The sequence below is a fragment of the Muscardinus avellanarius genome (assembly GCF_963383645.1).
Source record: "Muscardinus avellanarius genome assembly, chromosome: 3".
NCBI lineage: Eukaryota > Metazoa > Chordata > Mammalia > Rodentia > Gliridae > Muscardinus > Muscardinus avellanarius.
Window position 1 is genome coordinate 123,766,529 of NC_137788.1, and position 18,268 is coordinate 123,784,796.

At 44.4% G+C, this 18,268-nt stretch overlaps 1 protein-coding gene across 1 annotated transcript in view; it reads left to right on the plus strand.

Annotated features, from left to right (window-relative positions):
* Positions 1-256: 256 nt before the first annotated feature.
* Positions 257-18,268, plus strand: part of AQP9 (aquaporin 9) — a gene marked incomplete at both ends in the record, with an annotated part of 44,836 nt that continues 26,824 nt past the window's right edge. Inside the window, one exon of the mRNA XM_080693123.1 lies at positions 257-367. Coding sequence (XP_080549249.1) covers positions 257-367 — 111 coding nt within the window. The remainder of the gene's footprint in view (positions 368-18,268) is intronic.

Sequence of the window (18,268 nt, forward strand, 5' to 3'; positions counted from 1 at the left end):
TCATTCTGAGGATCCAGGTTATAACTCCCTACTGGTTCAAATGAATAGCAGTCAACAGGAAGGCTGGTTTCACCTGAAGAGGATTAAGTCACAGCTTCTAATTGGGACAGCCTTCGCACAGGCAGAGAATCTCATCAGCCCTCTCCAGGAATTTGCAAAGAGTCATCTAAGTTTCTGATTTCATGTGCTAGTGAAGGCGACGACCAGAAAAGCCAGGAGGTGTTGCTGGAGAGAGTACTCTTCAGAGAACCCCACGATGCAGTTTGAGAAGGAAAAGACACAGAAGAGCTTCAAGCAGAGACTGGCTTTGAAGAGCAGCGTAGCTAAGGAGACGCTCTCTGAGTTCCTGGGCACATTTATAATGATCGTGAGTATTTCCTGATTTCCCAAGCTCTGACCCTGTAGTGTCTTCCTAGTGTCGAGCTAATGTCAGAGAGTTTTGCTTCGTTTTATTATTGGACTCATCTCTTCCAAGAAGCAACATGTTGCTTTTAGGATATTTGGCTATTTAATGGCTGCTATATTAGCTTTTCATTCATTCCCTGCATTTAGCCACAAAAATTGACAGGAAGACGGAGAGTGGAGAGTTCTCTTCATTTCAGGGACTTCAGGATCAAAACTGGCTTTGTGATTGAAAAGCCAGTTGCTAGTTTTCTCTTTAAACAGTTGGCTTGTATCCTGCTTGCTAGCCCCTAGCACTGAAGTGTCTCCTTACCTGGAATAAGTATTGTTGGTCAGTAAATAGGAATCGCAAGAAGCAGCTCATTGCAAGAGGTGCTTGGTGAAGTTTATGTGATCAGATCACTTGACTTTTAATGTTAGAAATTGTACCAGGTAGAAATAGTGTACACATGGTAGTCCAGCTGTGGTTTCCTATCATTTTTTTCCTCTTCTAACTCAAGAAAATATCTAAAGACCTTTAAATAGACTATTATAAGAATCTTCTAGATATAAAGAAGGGGATGATTCTAAGATCCTATTGAGGAATTTGTCCAGAGATTTGAGTTGCTGTTAACAAGAAACCGAGATATTTGCTTAAGTGATGTGGATTCTAAGCTTTCTTCCTGGTTACATGTTCTAATTATTCTCTGAATCGTGAATTTTTAGCTCAAGTCAGACCATTTGTGAATAAAAATTATTATCACATGAGAACTACTGATTTCAACTTTTTTTCTTAAAAAAAAAAGCGCTCAAAGATGTCCTACTCCAAGTCGTTTTATTATTTTAAGGTTATAGAAAATTTCCTATAAAATTTACATATTAAAAGTTCTTTGGAGCTAGGTGTGGTCGCACATATTTGTAATGCCTGTAATCCCAGCATTTGGGAGGCTAAGACAGGAGAATCTTAGTTCACAGCCAACCACAACTACTTAGTGGGGTCTCTTGCAACTCAGTGAAACCCTGTTTCAAATTAAGAATAATAAAAAAAAAAGGGGCTGGGGCTGTAGCTCAGAGGTAGAATGCCCTTGGATTCCATCCCCAGTACTGCAAAAAAAAAAAAAAAAAAGTTCTTTGCTTCAGGCAAACATAAAATAATTTAAAAGAATAATGCCAGGCATGATAGCATGTGCCTATAATCCTAGACCTTGAGAGTTTGAGACTAGAGGATTATAGGTTCATGGTCAGCCTCTGCAACCTAGCCAGCTCTTGTTTCAAAATGAAAAATAAAGCCGGGTGTGATGGGGCATGCTTGTAATCCCAGCATTCCCGAGGCTGAGACCTGAGGATCATGGTTCGCGGACAGCCTCAGCCACTTAGTGAGGCCCTCTGCAACTTAGTGAGAACCTGTTTCAAACTAAAAGAATAAAAAAAATGGGGCAGGGGTGTAGCTCGGAGGTCAAATGTCCCTGGGTCCATCCCCAAATCCACAAAAAAAAAAAAAAAGAAAAGAAAAGAAAAAGAAAAAGTGTTGGGGTATAGCTTGGAGCTGGAATGCCTCTGGGTTCTAACCCCAGCCTCTTACTAGGTGTCAGGTAAGTCAAGGTTGAGAAAAGAAAGCCAGGGGTGGTGGCAAACGCTTGTAATCCCAGCATTCAGGAGGTTAAGACATGAAGATTGCAATTCGCGGCCAGCCTCGGCTACTTAATGAGCCCCTTTGCAACTCAGTGAGACCCTGTTTCAAAATAAAGAATAAAAAATCAAGCTGGGGGTGTAGCTTGGAGGTCAAATGCCCCTGGGTTCCATCCCCAGTACCGAAAAAAAAAAAAAAAAAAGATTGAGAAAAGAATATGAACTCAAAATTTATATATGAACTCAAAATTCCTATTTACGGGGTAACTGAAGAGTGAGCCATACCTGTTCTGTTCTCCGAGACACCCTTCCTATCCCCATTGCTCTAGGATTGTGGAACATTCTAGATACTTTCTTATGTCCCTCACCTCCCCTGGCAGCAAGGCCTGGCCCCCTGATGATATGTACTGTCAGAATTTAGATAGGAGGTGTGAGAAGGGAGAGCAGACAGTCACTGCCTAGTGATCATCGCTCGCTCTCAGCCACAGCGTCTAGTGGATGATGCTTCACAACTGTGGCCCCCCCAGCGAGACCAGTTGTCACCACACGCTGATGCAGCCTTATGGCGGCCCAGGGTTCCAAAACTAAAGCAAATTCAGTTACAATGCATGGTGCCCTGCGGAACACAAAGAGGAGGAAGTGGGCTAAAAAGTTTTCCCTTTGTGACTGGAAAAGTTAAAGCTCTTATTTCTTCAAAAGAATCTGTTGCATAATCCCATTCAAAGTGAGGGAGTGAAAGTTGGGTTTCTCCATTCACATCTAGGCTCCTGCACTAGTAGCCTGTCTTCCCCAGGGCGAGATTATACTTTTTTTCAATTTTTTTTTGTGTGTGTGCAGCCACTATACCTGGATAATCTTTTTTTTTAATTTTTATTGGTTCATCCTATTCCTGTTTTCAGTTTTCATCTGATTCCTGTCTCTGGACTCCCTCCCCAAGGCAGGCCACAGAAATGAAATTTCTCTTCCCCAAGGCAGGTCATAGAGACTTGTTTGTTTGGGTACTGGGAATTGAACCCAAGGCCATTCTACCACCAGAGCCACAGCCCCAGCCTTTTCTATTTTTTATTTTGAAACAAGTTTTCCCTAGTTTCTGAGGCTGGCCTCAATCCTGTGGCAGCCTCCCACCTACCCGGTTTGGTAATAGGTCATTGGCCCCCATTTCAAAGGGGTTCTGAACTAACCCTGGAGGAAGGAATGCTACCCACTGGGGCCAAGAAGGATCAGAATGGATAATTGGGCTGGGTTTCCCCAACCCCTTGAGGTTGTTTTTAGTGCTGGAGGTCAAGGCCAAGGCCACTGAGCCCCGCCCCACCAGTCTTCAGCTCTTTCAGAGTACTGGCCGATGGTTTTCTTTTGTGTGTGTTATGTGTATGTGGTAGTGGGGATTGAGCTCCAAGCTACACCCCCATCCTGATTTTATTTCATATTTGGAAACAAGGTCTCACTAGGTTGCTGAGAGCCCCATTAAGTTGCCAAGGCTGGCCTTGAACCTGAGATCCTCCTGTCTCAGCCTCTCAAGTACTAAGACTGTAGACGTGCGTGTGCCACCAGCTAGGCTTAGATTATCCTCTGTCTAATCATATCTGCACGGGGTTGTCCATCAAGGAGAGCCGAACCTGTGGTGGGTCCAGATGGGTTTAGAGTTGTCCGGAGGCTGGGGCCCCACCCCTCCCCACAGCTCCTCTGGAAACCTAGGCAGTGTTTCCGTGAGTTCTCTGAGCTACATGAACAAATGCAGGAACCTCAGAGAGGAGCCCAATTTACAGCGAGTCTGTCCAAAATACAGTTGAAGGGGCCTGGGGCTGGGGCTTGCTCTGACTGCAGGGAGTGGCTGGGGGACTTGCCGACTGAGCCCTCAGCCTGGGGATCTGATCTCCAGGTAGTGGACTTGGAGGACACTTGACCAGGGCCACCCCAGAACGGATTGTTTCCCTGCTGGTGGGAAGAAGTCCCCATGCCTTTTGGGTAACAGGAGTCTAGGAGTCTTCTGTCTTCTGTGTGGATTGTCGTAATGTGTGAACAGAAAAAGACTAGGTTTGTTTTTCTAGAGACACACCCAATATTCAAGGTGGGAGCTAAAAAAGGTTTTATTTTGCTCTTATTTTTAAAGCTGGGCCGTGGTGGCGCATGCCTATAATCCCAGCATTCCAGAGGCTGAAGCTGGAGGATTGTGGTTCAAGGACAGACTCAGCTACTTAGGTTCTCTTAGTGAGACCCTGTTTCAAAATAAAAATAGGGCTGGGGGTGTAGCTCAGAGGTAGAATGCCCCTGGTTTTAATCCCTGGTACCACACACACACACACACACACACACACACACACACACACACACTCAAGAAAAAAAAAAGATGGCAGAGGCTATCCAGGATTCATCAATCTTTCACATTTATGAGATTATTTTCTCCTCAGGTTCTAAGAGTCTAATGTCGGCTGGGCATGGTGACAACGCTTGTAATCCCAGCACTTGGGAGCTGAGACAGGAGGATCACACGGGTTTGAAGCCAGCCTCAGCTACTTAGTGAGGCTCTCAGCAACTTAGTGAGACCCTGATTTCAAATAAAGTATAAAAAAAGGTCTGGGAGAAGCCGGGCGTGGTGGCGCACGCTCGTAATCCCAGCATTCCGGAGGCTGAGACTGGAGGATCGCAGTTCGCGGACAGCCTCAACTACTTAGTGAGGCCCTCTGCAACTTAGTGAGACTGTTTCAAAATAAGGAATAAAAAATAGGGCAGGGGGTGTAGCTCAGAGGTCGAATGCCCCTGGGTTCCATCCCCAGACCTGCAAAAAATAAAATAAAGCCTGGAGGTAGCAAAGCCTCTGGGTTCCACCCCCAGCATCACACACACACACACACACACACACACACACACACACACACACACACCACACACACCACACACACACACACACACACACACACACACACACACACACAAGAGCCTAATGTCATTGTCATTTTTCTCTCTTTTTTCTAAGTCTGTTTTTAGAGGAAGCATTTTAGCCCAATGGTGTAATGGTGGAAATGATATAGGAGGAAAGAGTAGGCTCATGAAAGATGCTTTGTAAAACCAACCATAACTAAGTCATAAACCAGGGAACTAGCTCTAATTTATTTATTTATTTATTTATTTATTTATTTATTTATTTATTTTTGTGGAACCCATGGTATACCCCCAGACCGATTTTGACTTATTTTATTTGGAAACCAGGTCTTGCTAAGTTGCTGAGGGCCTCATTAAATTGCTGAGACTGTCTGTGAACCTGTTATCTCCTCTCTCAGCTTCCAAGTCCTGGGATTACAGGCATGTGCCATTGGGTCTGGCCTTATTTGGCCTTTCAGACTGCAATAGATAGGTCTCTCGTGCAATCATCTTCTCTAGCTCAGAGAATAAGGTTAAGAAGCAGTGAGCTGCCGGTGTAAGGAGTGTGCAGGTCAGCACTGAATAGGATCCTTACCATAGCTGAATCCATAATTCTTATTCATTGATAATTGACTATAATTATATTGTCAATAATTTTTGTAATTGGTGCATTGTAGTCATACATCCTAATGAAGTAGAAGATGGTAGAGGCAGAGTCGAGCGTGGCGGCGCACGCTTGTATTCTCAGCATTTGGGAGGTTGAGACCAGAGGATCATGGTTTGCAGCCAGCCTCAGCTACTTAGTGAGGCCCTCTGCAACTTAGTGAGACCCTGTTTCAAAATAAAGAATACAAAATAAGGCAGGGGCTGTAGCTCGGAGGTTGAATGCCCCTGGGTTCCATCCCCAGACCCGCAAAAAAAAAAAAAAAAAAAAGGCTGGGAGTGTAGCTCCACAATAGAACCCCTCAGTACTACAGAGAGGGAGAGAGAGAGAGTTATAGCTGCACACTCAGTCAATTAATCCTTCTCCAGCGCCCTCCCCAATCCCTCCCCCTCCCTCCTCTTGTGTGGCTCAGTGATCGACTTTGCTCTGTTTGTGAATGGACCTCATGTACATTAGGGTATTTCCCTTTCCCCTCCCATCCCCTCAGTTAAGTCACTTTATTTGCTCAACTATAGTTTCTTCTTCGTCTAGAGTTTCTCCTATCACCCGTTGTCTCCCTAGCTCCTGCAAATTAGGGAGAACATCTGATTTCTTTTTTGTTTGTTTTTTGGTGGTACTGGGGGTGGAACCCAGAGGCTTTCTACCTCCGGGCTATACTCCCAGACCTATTTTATATTTTATTTGGAAACAAGGTCTCACCAAGTTGCTGAGAGCTTCCCTAAGTATCTGAGGTTGGCCTCGAACCTGTGCAATCCTCCTGTCTCAGCCTCCCAAGCGCAGGGATTACAAGCATGCGCCACCACGCCAGGCTTATTTTTTGTTATTAATAATTGATAGCAATGAATAGTTAGTTGCCTTATTGCCACCCTATCATCTGGAAATCATCTGGAAATAACTGAGGGCTCAAAGAGAAAAGTATTTGGCCCAAATCAGGGAGGCAAACTGGATCTCTGATTCTGGAACCTACACTTTCCACTGTATTTCCCACTGCTGGAACCTCTTGGGGACTGTCTCTGCTAAATCAGACTCCCTGGGCCGCAGCACTCGGAGGCGGGAGTCAGAGGCAGCTGTTCTCTGCTTGAGGGCTGGAGGACAGCTTCAGGGCACGCTGAGGTCAGCAGTCACTGTACCCCAGAGCTAGTGTCTTCATTGCTCTGGGCGGAAAAGACTGAGCGCTCAGAGGGAAGAGGAGATGCACCTGCTCCTGGCCTGGGGGTGTCCAACCGCAGAGGCCACGGTCGTCCTGAGACACCTGCCCACTGTTCCTGCTCTGTTGCTTGACTGCGTTATGATCCTGAGCAGCGAGCCTGCTCTCTTTAAGTCTGTGTCTTCAAAACGAGCTGGCTTTTCACAATATTTTTGTGAGAACTCAATACCTATTGCGTGTAAATAGGAGATGACCTGGGAAGCAACCACTAAGCACCAGTCCTCCCCTTTCTGATTTCTTTCCCTCTTCTTGAGAGTCCTTCTAATATTTGGAACAGCTGCTGTGCTTTCTCCTGGGCATCCTGAGACACCTTCTCCAGCTTCTGCCATGGCGCTCTGCACGTGAACAAGTGGGGCCCCAAAACAGGCACAGAATTAAAGTCTCTCAGATGGGTCTCTAGTCACTTTGAGTCATTTCTTGTAGGGACTCCTCGTTATTCTGAATACCCTCCTTACTCTTCAAACGTCTCAGATTTCTTGATATGCACACTTGTAATCCCAGCGCTTGGGAGGCTGAGACAGGAGGATAGCTAGTTGGAGGCCAGGCCAGTCTCAGGACTTAGTGAGTGAGATCACTGTTTCAAAATTAAAAAAAGGGAAGCCGGGTGTGGTGGCGCACCCTTGTAATCCCCGCGCTTGGGAGGCTGAGACAGGAGGATCACACAGGTTCGAAGCCAGCCTCAGCTACTTACTGAAGCTCTCAGCAACTTAGTGAGACCCTGTTTCCAAATAAAGTATAAAATAGGTCTGGGAGTATAGCCGAAAGACAGAAGAGCCCCTGGGTTCCAACCCCAAAACCATAAATAAATAAATAAATAAATAAATAAATAAATAAGGGTGCTGGAGTGTAGTTCAGAATGTCCCTGGGGTTCAATTCTTAGTAACACACACACACACACGCACGCGCGCACACACACACACACACACACACGCACGCACCCTGTCTTACTGAAGATGCTAATACTGAGATGAATAGCCCCAGAGGCTTTACATCATTTTTATTTTTTTTGTACTGGGGATTGAACCCAGGGGCACTTTACCTCTGAGCTCCACCCCAGTCCATTTTAATTTTTTTGTTTTTTGTTTTTTGCTTTTTGGTGGTACTGGGGTTCCTGGAAGCCCTTCTACCTGTCGGCTACACTCCCAGACCTATTTTTTTATATTTTTATTTGGAAACAAGGTCTCTTAAGCCAGCGCGGCTGGCTTCGAACCTGCGCGATCCTCCTGTCTCCGCCTCCCAAGTGCGGGGATTACAAGCGTGCGCCACCACGCCGGCTAATTTTTGTTTTTGAAATGGTCTCACTAGCCGGGTGTGGTGACACAGGTTTGTAATCTCAGCTTTTGGGAGGCTGAGATAGGATCACAGTTTTCAGACAGCCTCAGCTACTTAGGCCCTCCGCAGCTTAGTGAGACCCTGTTTCAAAATAAAATATAAAAATAGAATATAAAAAATAAGGCAGGGGATGTAGCTCAGGGGTCAAATGCCCCTGGGTTCCATCCCCAGACGCCCCGCCCCCTAAAAAAAGAAATGGTCTCAATAGGTTGCTGAGGGTCTCATTAAGTGGCAGAGGCTGAGTCATCTGAACTGAGTCAAGACTGATCCTGAGCCTTCAGTCCTTCTGTTTCATCCTGTCCTGGGATCACAGGTGTGCGCCGCCACACCCAGCCCCATAGGTGTCTGTATTTCCTCCAGAAGTACAATGGCATCCTTCCAGGGCTAGACTTGTGAGTAAGTAAGAAGACTCTCAATTCTTGCCTTACCATCCTAGGACGCAGAAAGTGACCAAGGAGTGGGCAGTGCGGGGCAGAGCGTGAGGAGCCATGGCCACGATGCCCAGCGGGGCAGAGCGTGAGGAGCCATGGCCACGATGCCCAGCGGGGCAGAGCGTGAGGAGCCATGGCCACGATGCCCAGCGGGGCAGAGCGTGAGGAGCCATGGCCACGATGCCCAGCGGGGCAGAGCGTGAGGAGCCATGGCCACGTTGCCCAGCCTGCCACCCTCCACAGCCAGAGCGAGGCCCCGCTTGCTAGTCCTGTGGGGTTTGTAGCGCTGTTCTGGGAGAATTCTCAGGCAGATCTGCCACCTATACTAGTCCTAGGGCTTTGAAATAATGATCATAGCCGGGCGTGGTGGCGCACACTTGTAATCCCCGCGCTTGGGAGGCGGAGACAGGAGGATCGCGCAGGTGCGAAGCCAGCCTCAGCTGGTTTAAGAGACCCTGTTTCCAAATTTAAAAAAATATATAAAATAGGTCTGGGAGTGTAGCCTGGAGGTAGAAGGCCCCTGGGTTCCATCCCCAGTACCACCAAAAAATAAAATATAAAAATTTTAAAAATTAAAAAAATAATCACAAGTGTGTTCTGATTTTGGAGAAGTTTCATTCCACATTAGAAGAGTTTTTGAAATAAAAGAATATATGATTAGCATTTGGAATACAATAGGAAAGTTCTTTTTTGTGCAGTACTGGGGATGGAACCCAGGGGCCTTCTACATCCAAGCTACACTCCCAGCCCTATTTTTGATTCTTTATTTTTGAAACAGGGTCTCACTGAGTTGCAAAGGGCCTCACTAAGTAGCTGAGGGTGTTCATGAACTGAGATCCTCCTGTCTCAGCCTCCCAAATGCTGGGATTACAAGCGTGTGCCACCACACCTGGCTAGAAAAGTTCTTAGAATAAGTCATAATAAAGGAGACATCAGCTTTGCAGGACAATTTTTGTCTGTTACATTATTTAGAATCTCCAGATACTGGTAGAACAGCCCCGAGAAAGGAGTGGGCAGGTATCACTGGTGGGTTTTTTGTTTGTTTGTTTGTTTGTTTTGGTGCGTGTACTGGGGATTGAACTCAGGGGCATTCTACTTCCTTTTTTTTTTTTTTGGTGGTGGTACTGGGGGTGGAACCCAGAGGCTTTCTACTTCCGGGCTATACTCCCAGACCTGTTTTATACTTTATTTGGAAACAAGGTCTCACTAAGTTGCTGAGAGCCTCACTAAGTAGCTGAGGCTGGCTTCGAACCTGTGCGATCCTCCTGTCTCAGCCTCCCAAGTCCTGGGATTTCAAGTCAGCACCACCATGCCCTGCTTCATTGGCCCTTTTTTTTTAATTTATTTTATGGCACTGGAGATGAACCCACGGGCATTTTCTACTGCTAAGATATACCCCCAGGGCTATTTTATTTTTACTTTGAAACAGGCTCTCACTAGGTTAATGAGAGTCTCACTGTTTGCTGAGGCTGTACTCAAACCTGCAGACCTCCCTTCTCAGCTTCCCAAGTCCTGGGATTACGAGCCTGTGCCCCCTGACTGACCTTTTATTGATGGAGGAGCAGAGGCCAAGGCTGAGGCCTCATATGCATTGATCTAGAGCGGCTGCCTGCTTGCGAGTGTTCTCTGTGGTTTTCCTCCAAGAAGAACAGAGTGTGCTCATTTAGGTCCTGTTTTTGTTTACATCTTTCCTGGAAGAGAGAGGAAGGAAGTTGACCAACTCTATTTTTCTAAATGTACGGTTGCACCATAATTCATAATTAAGAGACTTCCCTGAGATCACCTGGCCTTTGAATTTGAGACCTTGACTCGACATCCTGACTCCAGTCATTCCGAATGCACCCGCACTCGAGAGAATCGACTTCCTTCACGTAGAAGCCCAGGAGAACTTGACTAATTTTTGTAGCCTAAAATACAGTAAACATTAGAGGCGTCAAAAGACAATTCCATGGAGCGGACAAGGCCAAGGCAGGGCAGTTATAGAACACCTAGCAGCAGAGCCTTTGAAGGTCTTTGTCACCTCTAAGCACCAGGATTCGGGGGTGGGGGTGTTCACCCATCTCTTCTTAGCACCACTGAGACATACGAGTACTTGTACTTGTATTTTCTGGATTCGCCCAGAGACCGTTCTTTTGGTCTAGATCAAGACAAGCACAGGGACGTGGGCCTGTGGGCCCTGAAGCTTCCCTCTTGCTATCTTGTGCAGTGATGCCATGGCCTTCGGCGCCATGGCCTTCATTTCCTCTTTCTTGGTTCTGGCTGGAGCTGCGGGTTTGTGGGGTTCGCCTGCAAATGTGGAGTCAGCAGCCTCTAGCTCATTCTGGCTACTCATGGCGCTATCTGTGGATTTTGAATGTCCCCCAAAGTCCCATGTGTTAAAGGCCTTGTCTCCAGCCTGTGAAGTTATGGGGGGGGTGGAACCTTTAGGGCATGAGGGACGGCCCTTGAGGGGCGACTGGGACCCTCACCCTTTTGCTCTTTTTTGGCTTCCTGCCTGTCATGAGGGGAACAACTTCCTCTGCACATGCCCTACCATGAGGTACCGTTCCACCCAAAGAGCAAGTAGCAATGGACTGAAACCAGGAACCAAAGGAAACCTTTTCTTCCTATAAATTCTTTATCTCAGGCATTTTGTTGCAGTAATGCCCAACTGACTAGCACACATGGTTTGTCTGAGAGAGCGATGGAGGGATCCATTGCCTCTGGGTCTGCATGTGGGGCTTGGAACAAAGTATTAAATGTTGTCTAATTCCTCCATCTTTTGGATTGAAGGAACAGAGACCCATAGTCACACAGAATTCTGTTAAATTCTTTTCCACTACAGAGACCATCAGAGATAACTTCCATGACCGTCCCTACCCACGTCTTGTTATTTGTTTATGACGTGTTCAATACTGAGGGCTTTGTGCATTTGTAATTTTGCAGTGGGTCTTCTATCCCTTTTACAGATTCCAGGGTTCTCAATCTGAATGTGTAGAAGAGCTGAGGACTGAGAATTCCACAGGGGTTCTTGTCCTGGCAGCCTCAGTGACCAGAAGCAGAACGGTATAGACAGGAGGCTCTCTTACTTCAAATATGATGGGAAGGACCAAAGAGGGAGAAGCGGTTAATGGTTATTGAACATGCTGTTTAATCCTAAAAAGTCTCATGAGGTAAGGGAGTTGTTCTCATTCTACAGATGAGGAAAGTAAGGCTGGGATGGGTAAGCTAATTGCTCACAAGCAAGTGTGTCACGGGCTGGATTAGAATCTAAGTCCTGCGGTTTCTTTGCACGTGCTGAACTGAACATCCTCATAAACGCGCTGAGCCTCCACCATCTCTTACAACAGCATGCGCCATTGTGTTGCCTGTTTTTAAAAACACTCTTTGAGACTGACCCAATTGGGGCTAGATGGGTGCTCACCCACTGTAACGCCGTCAGTGTGGCTGGATTCAGGTCCAGCCCCTCGTGAAGTATGAAGTGGATAGCTGTTGCTTACAACCGCCAGCATCGCTGCAGCAACCATCTTTGTACCAGTCTCAATGAACATGTGTTCAGGAGTACGTATGTGCACCTTCAATGTTATATATATTCTAAGAATGTTCTCCAGAGTGGTTTTGAACTTGTACTTCCAGTTGTTTTTGTGGTTAAAGCCTCTTGTAGTACAACATTGGTAAAAGCCATAATTTTGGCATATTTTATTTCCAACTTTTTTTAGGGGTAGTAATAGGAATTGAACCCAGAGACATTCTACCACCAAGCTACATCCCCAGACCAAATTCTTATTTGGAAACAGGGTCTCACTAGGTTGCTGAAAGCCTCACCAAATTGCTAAGGCTGTCCTTGAACCTGAGATCTTCTAGTCTCAGCCTCCCAAGTACTAGGACTACAAGTGTGCGCCACCACACCCATCTTATTCCCAACTTTAAAGAACCTGCTTATGCCAGGAGTGGTGGCACACACTTGTAATCCCCTGATTGGGAGGCTGAGACAGGAGGATCACACAGGTTCGAAGCCAGCCTCAGCTACTTAGTGAGACCCTGTTTCCAAATAAAATATAAAATATGTCTGGGAGTATAGCCTGGAGGTAGAAAGCCTCTGGGTTCTACCCCCAGTACCATCAAAAAACAAAAACAAAAAACAAAAACAAAAACAAAAAAACCTGCTTCTGATGTTTTGCCATTGAGAATGTTTCAGCATTTGGGAGGCTGAGACAGGAGGATCATAGCTCAAAGACAGCCTCAGCTACTACTTAGTGAGGCCCTTTGCAACTCAGAGAGACCTTGTCTCAAAATAAAGAACAAAAAATTAGGATGGGGGTGTAGCTCAGAGGTAGAATGTCCCTCGGTTCCATCCCCAGTACTAAAAAAAAAGAATGACTGTTCCAGCTGGGCGTGGTGGTCACACTTGTAATTACAGTACTCATGAGACTTAGGATGATCTTAGACCGTGTTTCAAAATAAAGTAATAAAACAGGGCTGGGGATGTAGCTCAGAGGTAGAATCCCAGTACCACACACAAAAATTTGTTTTTCAAACAAATTTACAACAGTTCCTATCAGTTGGCTGGTAAACATTCTTTTTTTTTTTTTTTTTTTTTTTAATGGTACTGGGGATGGAACCCAGGAACATTCTACCTCCAAGCAACACCCCCAGCCCAATTTTTTGTTCTTTATTTTGAAACCAGGTCTCACTGAGTTGCAAAGGGCTTCACTAAGTAGCTGAAGCTGTCTGCAAACCACGATCCTCTTGCCTCAGCCTCCCAATACTAGGATGACAAGTGTGCGCCACCACGCCCGGCTGGAAAACACTCGTGATTTGAGTAAGAGAATCCTACTTATCCTTAATTTATGGAAACTTTTATTAAGAATGATTGTTGATTTTTAAAAATAATTTTTCTACTTCTAGTGAGATAAGCATGTAAGTTTCTCTTTTATTTGTTTATGCAATAAATTTTATTGATAAACATTTTTAGCATTAAATCATCCTTACATTTCTGGGATTAATCCTTACTTAATCATGGAATATTTAGATTCCAATGTTCTAGTAAAAATTTGAACTACAATTTCTTTTCTTTTGTGTGTGTGTGTGTGTGTGTGTGTGTGTGTGTGTGTGTGCGTGCTTCTGGGGATTGAACACAGGGGCATTCTACCTCTGAGCTACACCCTATTTTATTTTTTATTTTGAAACAAAGTTTCACCAGATTGTGAAGGGTCTTGCTTAATTGCTTGAAGCTGACTTCAAATTTATAATTCTCCTGCCTCAGAGTCTTAGGTACTGGGATTATAGGTGTGCACCACAATGCCCAACATAGACTATAATTTCTATTTATTATGTATTCTTTGTCTGCGTAGTTTTATTACCAAGGTTATATTTGTCTCAGAAAATGAACTGTAATTCTTTCCTTCTTCTTCTTCTTTGTTTTTTTTGTTTGTTTGTTTGTTTTTGTTGTTGTTGTTGGTGGTGGTGGTGGTATTGGGGTTCCTGGAAACCCTTCTACCTCCGGCCTACACTCCCAAACCTATTTTATATTTTTTTTAATTTGGGAACAGGGTCTCTTAAGCCAGCAAGGCTGGCTTCGAACCTGCGTGATCCTGCTGTCTCCGCCTCCCTCTTTCCTTCTTTCTAAAAATTTTCCAGAACTCTGCATAAGATCAGTATTGTCCGTACTTTGAAGATTGCTTAGCATGTGCCCTGAAAAAGAAGAGACATAGAGACTGAGAAAGAAGATATATTTACAAGTTATAAATCCAGTTTAGATTTTTATATTCTTGATTTCATTTTGGCCATTTATACGTTTATCTAAGAAATTGTTTTATGTCCAGTTTTACTTTTTTTGTGTTACTGGGGATGGAATCCAGGGGCATTCTACCTCCAAGCTATACCCCAAGCCCTATGTTTGTTTTTGTATTATTATTCTTTATTTTGAAACAGAGTCTCACTGAGTTGCAAAGGGCCTCACTAGTAGCTGAGGCTGTCCCAAATTCTGGGATTACAAGAGTGCACCACCACACCAGGCCTTTTTTTTTTTTTTTTTTCTCTTACTTTTTTTTAGAAGTGTCTGTTCAGGTCATTTGGCCATTTATTGGATTACTTGTTTTTTTTTTTTTTTGTTAACTTTTTTTTCAGTTTTTCATATATCCTGGAAGTTAATCCTCTGTCAGATGAATACTGGCAAAGATTTTCTCCCAGTCTAGAGGATGTCTCTTTACTCTGTTGACTGTTTCCTTTGCTGTGCAAAAGCTTTTAAATTTGATGGAATCCCACAAGCCAGTCCTACTTTTGTTTCCTGTGCTGCTGGAGTCCTAGTCAGGAAATCATTGCATGTGCCAGTGTCTTGAAAGTTTTCCTCTATGTTTTCCTCTAGTAGTTTCAAAGTTTTGGGTCTGGCCAGGCATGGTGATGCACACTTGCAATCCCAGTGCTTGGGAAGCTGAGACAGAAGGAATGCAGGATTGAGGCCAGCCTCAGCTACTTAGTGAGATCCTGTTTAGAAATAAAAACATATAAAAATAGAGCTGGGATATAGCTCAGAGGTAGAACGTCCCAGGTTCAGTCTCCCCCAGTACCACCAAAAAAAAAAAAAAAAAAAGTTTTTATCCAGGCATGGCTCATGCTTGTAATCCCAGCATTTGGGAGGCTGAGACTGGAGGATCATAGTTCGCAAACAGCCTCAGCTACTTAGTGAGGCCCTCCACAACTTAGACCCTGTTTCAAACTAAAGAATTAAAAATAGGGCAGGGGGTGTAGCTTGGAGGTCGAATACCCCTGGGTCCCATCTCCAGACCCGTGTGTGGGGGGGGGCGGGTCTTCACTTAGGTCTTTGTTCCATTAGGAGTTGGTTTTATACAGGGGGAGAGATAGGGACCTAGTTTCAGTCCTCCACATGGATATCTAGTTTCTAGCAGCACTTGATGAAGAGGCTGCCTTTTCTCCAAAGGATGACCTTTGTCAAGATGAGGTGGCTGTTGGTCGTGGGCACAGCTGGTTTTGGTTTTGAGGGTTGCCTGTTTCAGCCTGATGCTGTCTCGGGCTGTGTGATATATATATATCTTTATATATTTTATTTTTATTGGGATCTTATTGAAAATGGCCTATATTCAGACTGTGCTTGGTGCCCTCTCCCTGCCACTTCCCCTTCCTCCCTCCCAACAGTGAGTGTCCAGGTTGATCATGCTATATTCAAACTTTTACACATATTCGAATGTAGCTCCTCCATTAATCAACCTCAACCTTCTTCCTCTCCTATCCTTCCATTCTAGCTTTGCTGAGGTTTCCTCTCCATTATCTGGAGTCCCTCTGGTATCCCCAATACTCCCTAGTTTGGGCATATTAGAGAAAACACACGTCCCTTCTCTTTCTGTGCTTGGCTGATCTCACTTAACATAATGTTCTCCAGGTCTTTCCATCTTCTTGCAAATGACATGATTTTTTTTTTGTTTTGTTTTGTTTTTTTTTGCGGGTCTGGAGATGAAACCCAGGGGCATTTGGCCTCTGAACTACACCCTCTGCCCTATTTTTTTTTTTATTCTTTATTTTGAAACAGGGTCTCACTAAGTTGCAGAGGGCCTCACCAAGTAGCTGAGGCTGTCCGCGAACCGCGATCCTCCTGTCTCAGCCTCCTGAATGCTGGGATTACAGTGTGCGCCACCACACCCGGCTCAATTTTGTTCTTCTTTATTGCTGAGTAGAATTCCATTGTGTGTATTTCCCATAATTTTGCAATCCATTCATCTGTTGATGGAGACCTAGGTTGATTCCATATTTTGGCTATTACGAATTGTGCTGCTATGAGCCGGATCAAATGGTGGATCTATTCCCACCTTTCTAAGGAATCTCCACACTGATCTCCATAGTGGCTGAACTAGTTTGCATTCCCACCAACAGTGTAAGAGTTCCTCTTTCCCCACATCTTCACCAGCATTTGTTGTTATTTGCTTTCTTTATGCTTGCCACTCTGACTGGGGTTAGATGGAATCTCAGCACAGTTTTGATTTGCATCTGCCTGATGGCTAATGATGTTGAACATCTTTTCATGTATCTATTGGCCATTTGTATCTCTTCTTTTGTGAAGTGTCTGTTCAATTCAGTTGCCCATTTTTTGATTGGCCTATTTGTTTTGCTAGTGTAGAGTCTTTTGAGCTCTTTGTATATTCTGGATATTAGCCCTCTATCAGAGTGGTGGCTGGTAAAGATCTTCTCCCATTCTGTAGGCTTCCTCTTTAGGTTCTTGATGGTTTCATTTTATGAGAAGAAACTTTTTAGTTTGATGCCATCTCACTTGTTAATTCTTGCTTTAATTTCCTGCAGTTTCGAGGTTTTGTTGAGAAAGTTAACTACTGTCTGTGCCTGTATGTTGTAGGGTTGAGCCTATGCCCTCCTCTAATAACTTCACAGTCTCTGGTCTAATTTTCAAGTCTTTAATCCATCTTGAGTTGATTCCTGTGCATGGTGAGAGGTGAGGATTTAGTTCCGTCTTTCTAGAAATGGATAGCCAGTTCTCCCAGCACCATTTGTTGAAAAGGCTGTCTTTTCTCCAGAGCATGAGTTTGGCTCCTTTGTCAAAGATTTATTTTATTTATTTATTTTTTGGTGGTACTGGGGTTTCTGGAAACCCGTCTACCACCAGGCTACACTTCCAGACCTTTTTTTTCTTTTTTAATTTTGGAAACAGGGTCTCCTAAGCCGGTGAGGCTAGCTTCAAACCTGTGGGATCTTCCTGTCTCTGCCTCCCAAGTGCAGGGATTACAAGCGTGTGCCACCATATGGGCCCAGCTTAAAGATTAATTGACTATAGGTGTGTGGGTTTGTTTCTGTATCTTCTGTTCTGTTCCACTGGTCAGTCTGCCTGTTGTTGTGCTAATACCATGCTGTTTTTACTACTATTGATCTATAGTATAATTTGAAGTCAAGTATGGTGATGCCTTCTGACGGGGTTCTTATTGCTGAGGATTGCTTTGGCTATTCTTGGTCTTTTCTTGTCTCCATATAGAATTCATGACTGATTTTTCTAGGTCTATGAAGAATGTCGTTGGTATTTTAATAGGAATTGCACTGAATCTATAGATCACTTTTGGCAGAATGGCCATTTTGATGATATTTATTCTGCCTATCCATGAGCACAGGAGATCTTTCCATCTTCCAAGGTCTTCTTCAATTTCTTTTTTTTTTTTAGTGTTTTATAGTTTTCCAGATGCTCATTTTTAACCAGAATGCTCAGGTTTCAGTCTCCATTCTTTCTATTTTTGTAATGACTGAGAAATTTTTAATTTCCATTTGGAAGACTCACTGTCTAAAAAACTGTGCATAAATATACATTCTGTCCTTAGAAAGAGAACAAGTAGAGCACAGAGGCAGGGCCATCGTCACGGGAGGAGCGTGGGGGAGTCAGAGAATCTGGCTCCACACTTGGATGCTGCTACAGAATAGTGACACGATGTTTTTGAAGTTATTCAGTGTTTCAGTGTTTAAATGGGATGAAGGATTGAAAGGAATAATACAAAAATATTTAAAATTAAAAATAGTGCAGGGGATATAGCTTGGAGGTAAAATGCTCCTGGGTTCCATCCCCAGTACTGCAAAAAAAAAAAAAAAAAAATGTGGTTGGCTGACAGCACACTTGCTGTGAAAGTTCCTCTTTTAATGATGATAAGCAGTCAGACCTTTGCCCTGTCACTACTTGTGTGAATGTGAGTTCTCTTAACCTCCCTAATAAGCCTGGGTCTCCTTATTTGTGAAAAAGAGACCATAAGAGAAACTGACTTCGTAGATTGATTGCAAGAACTA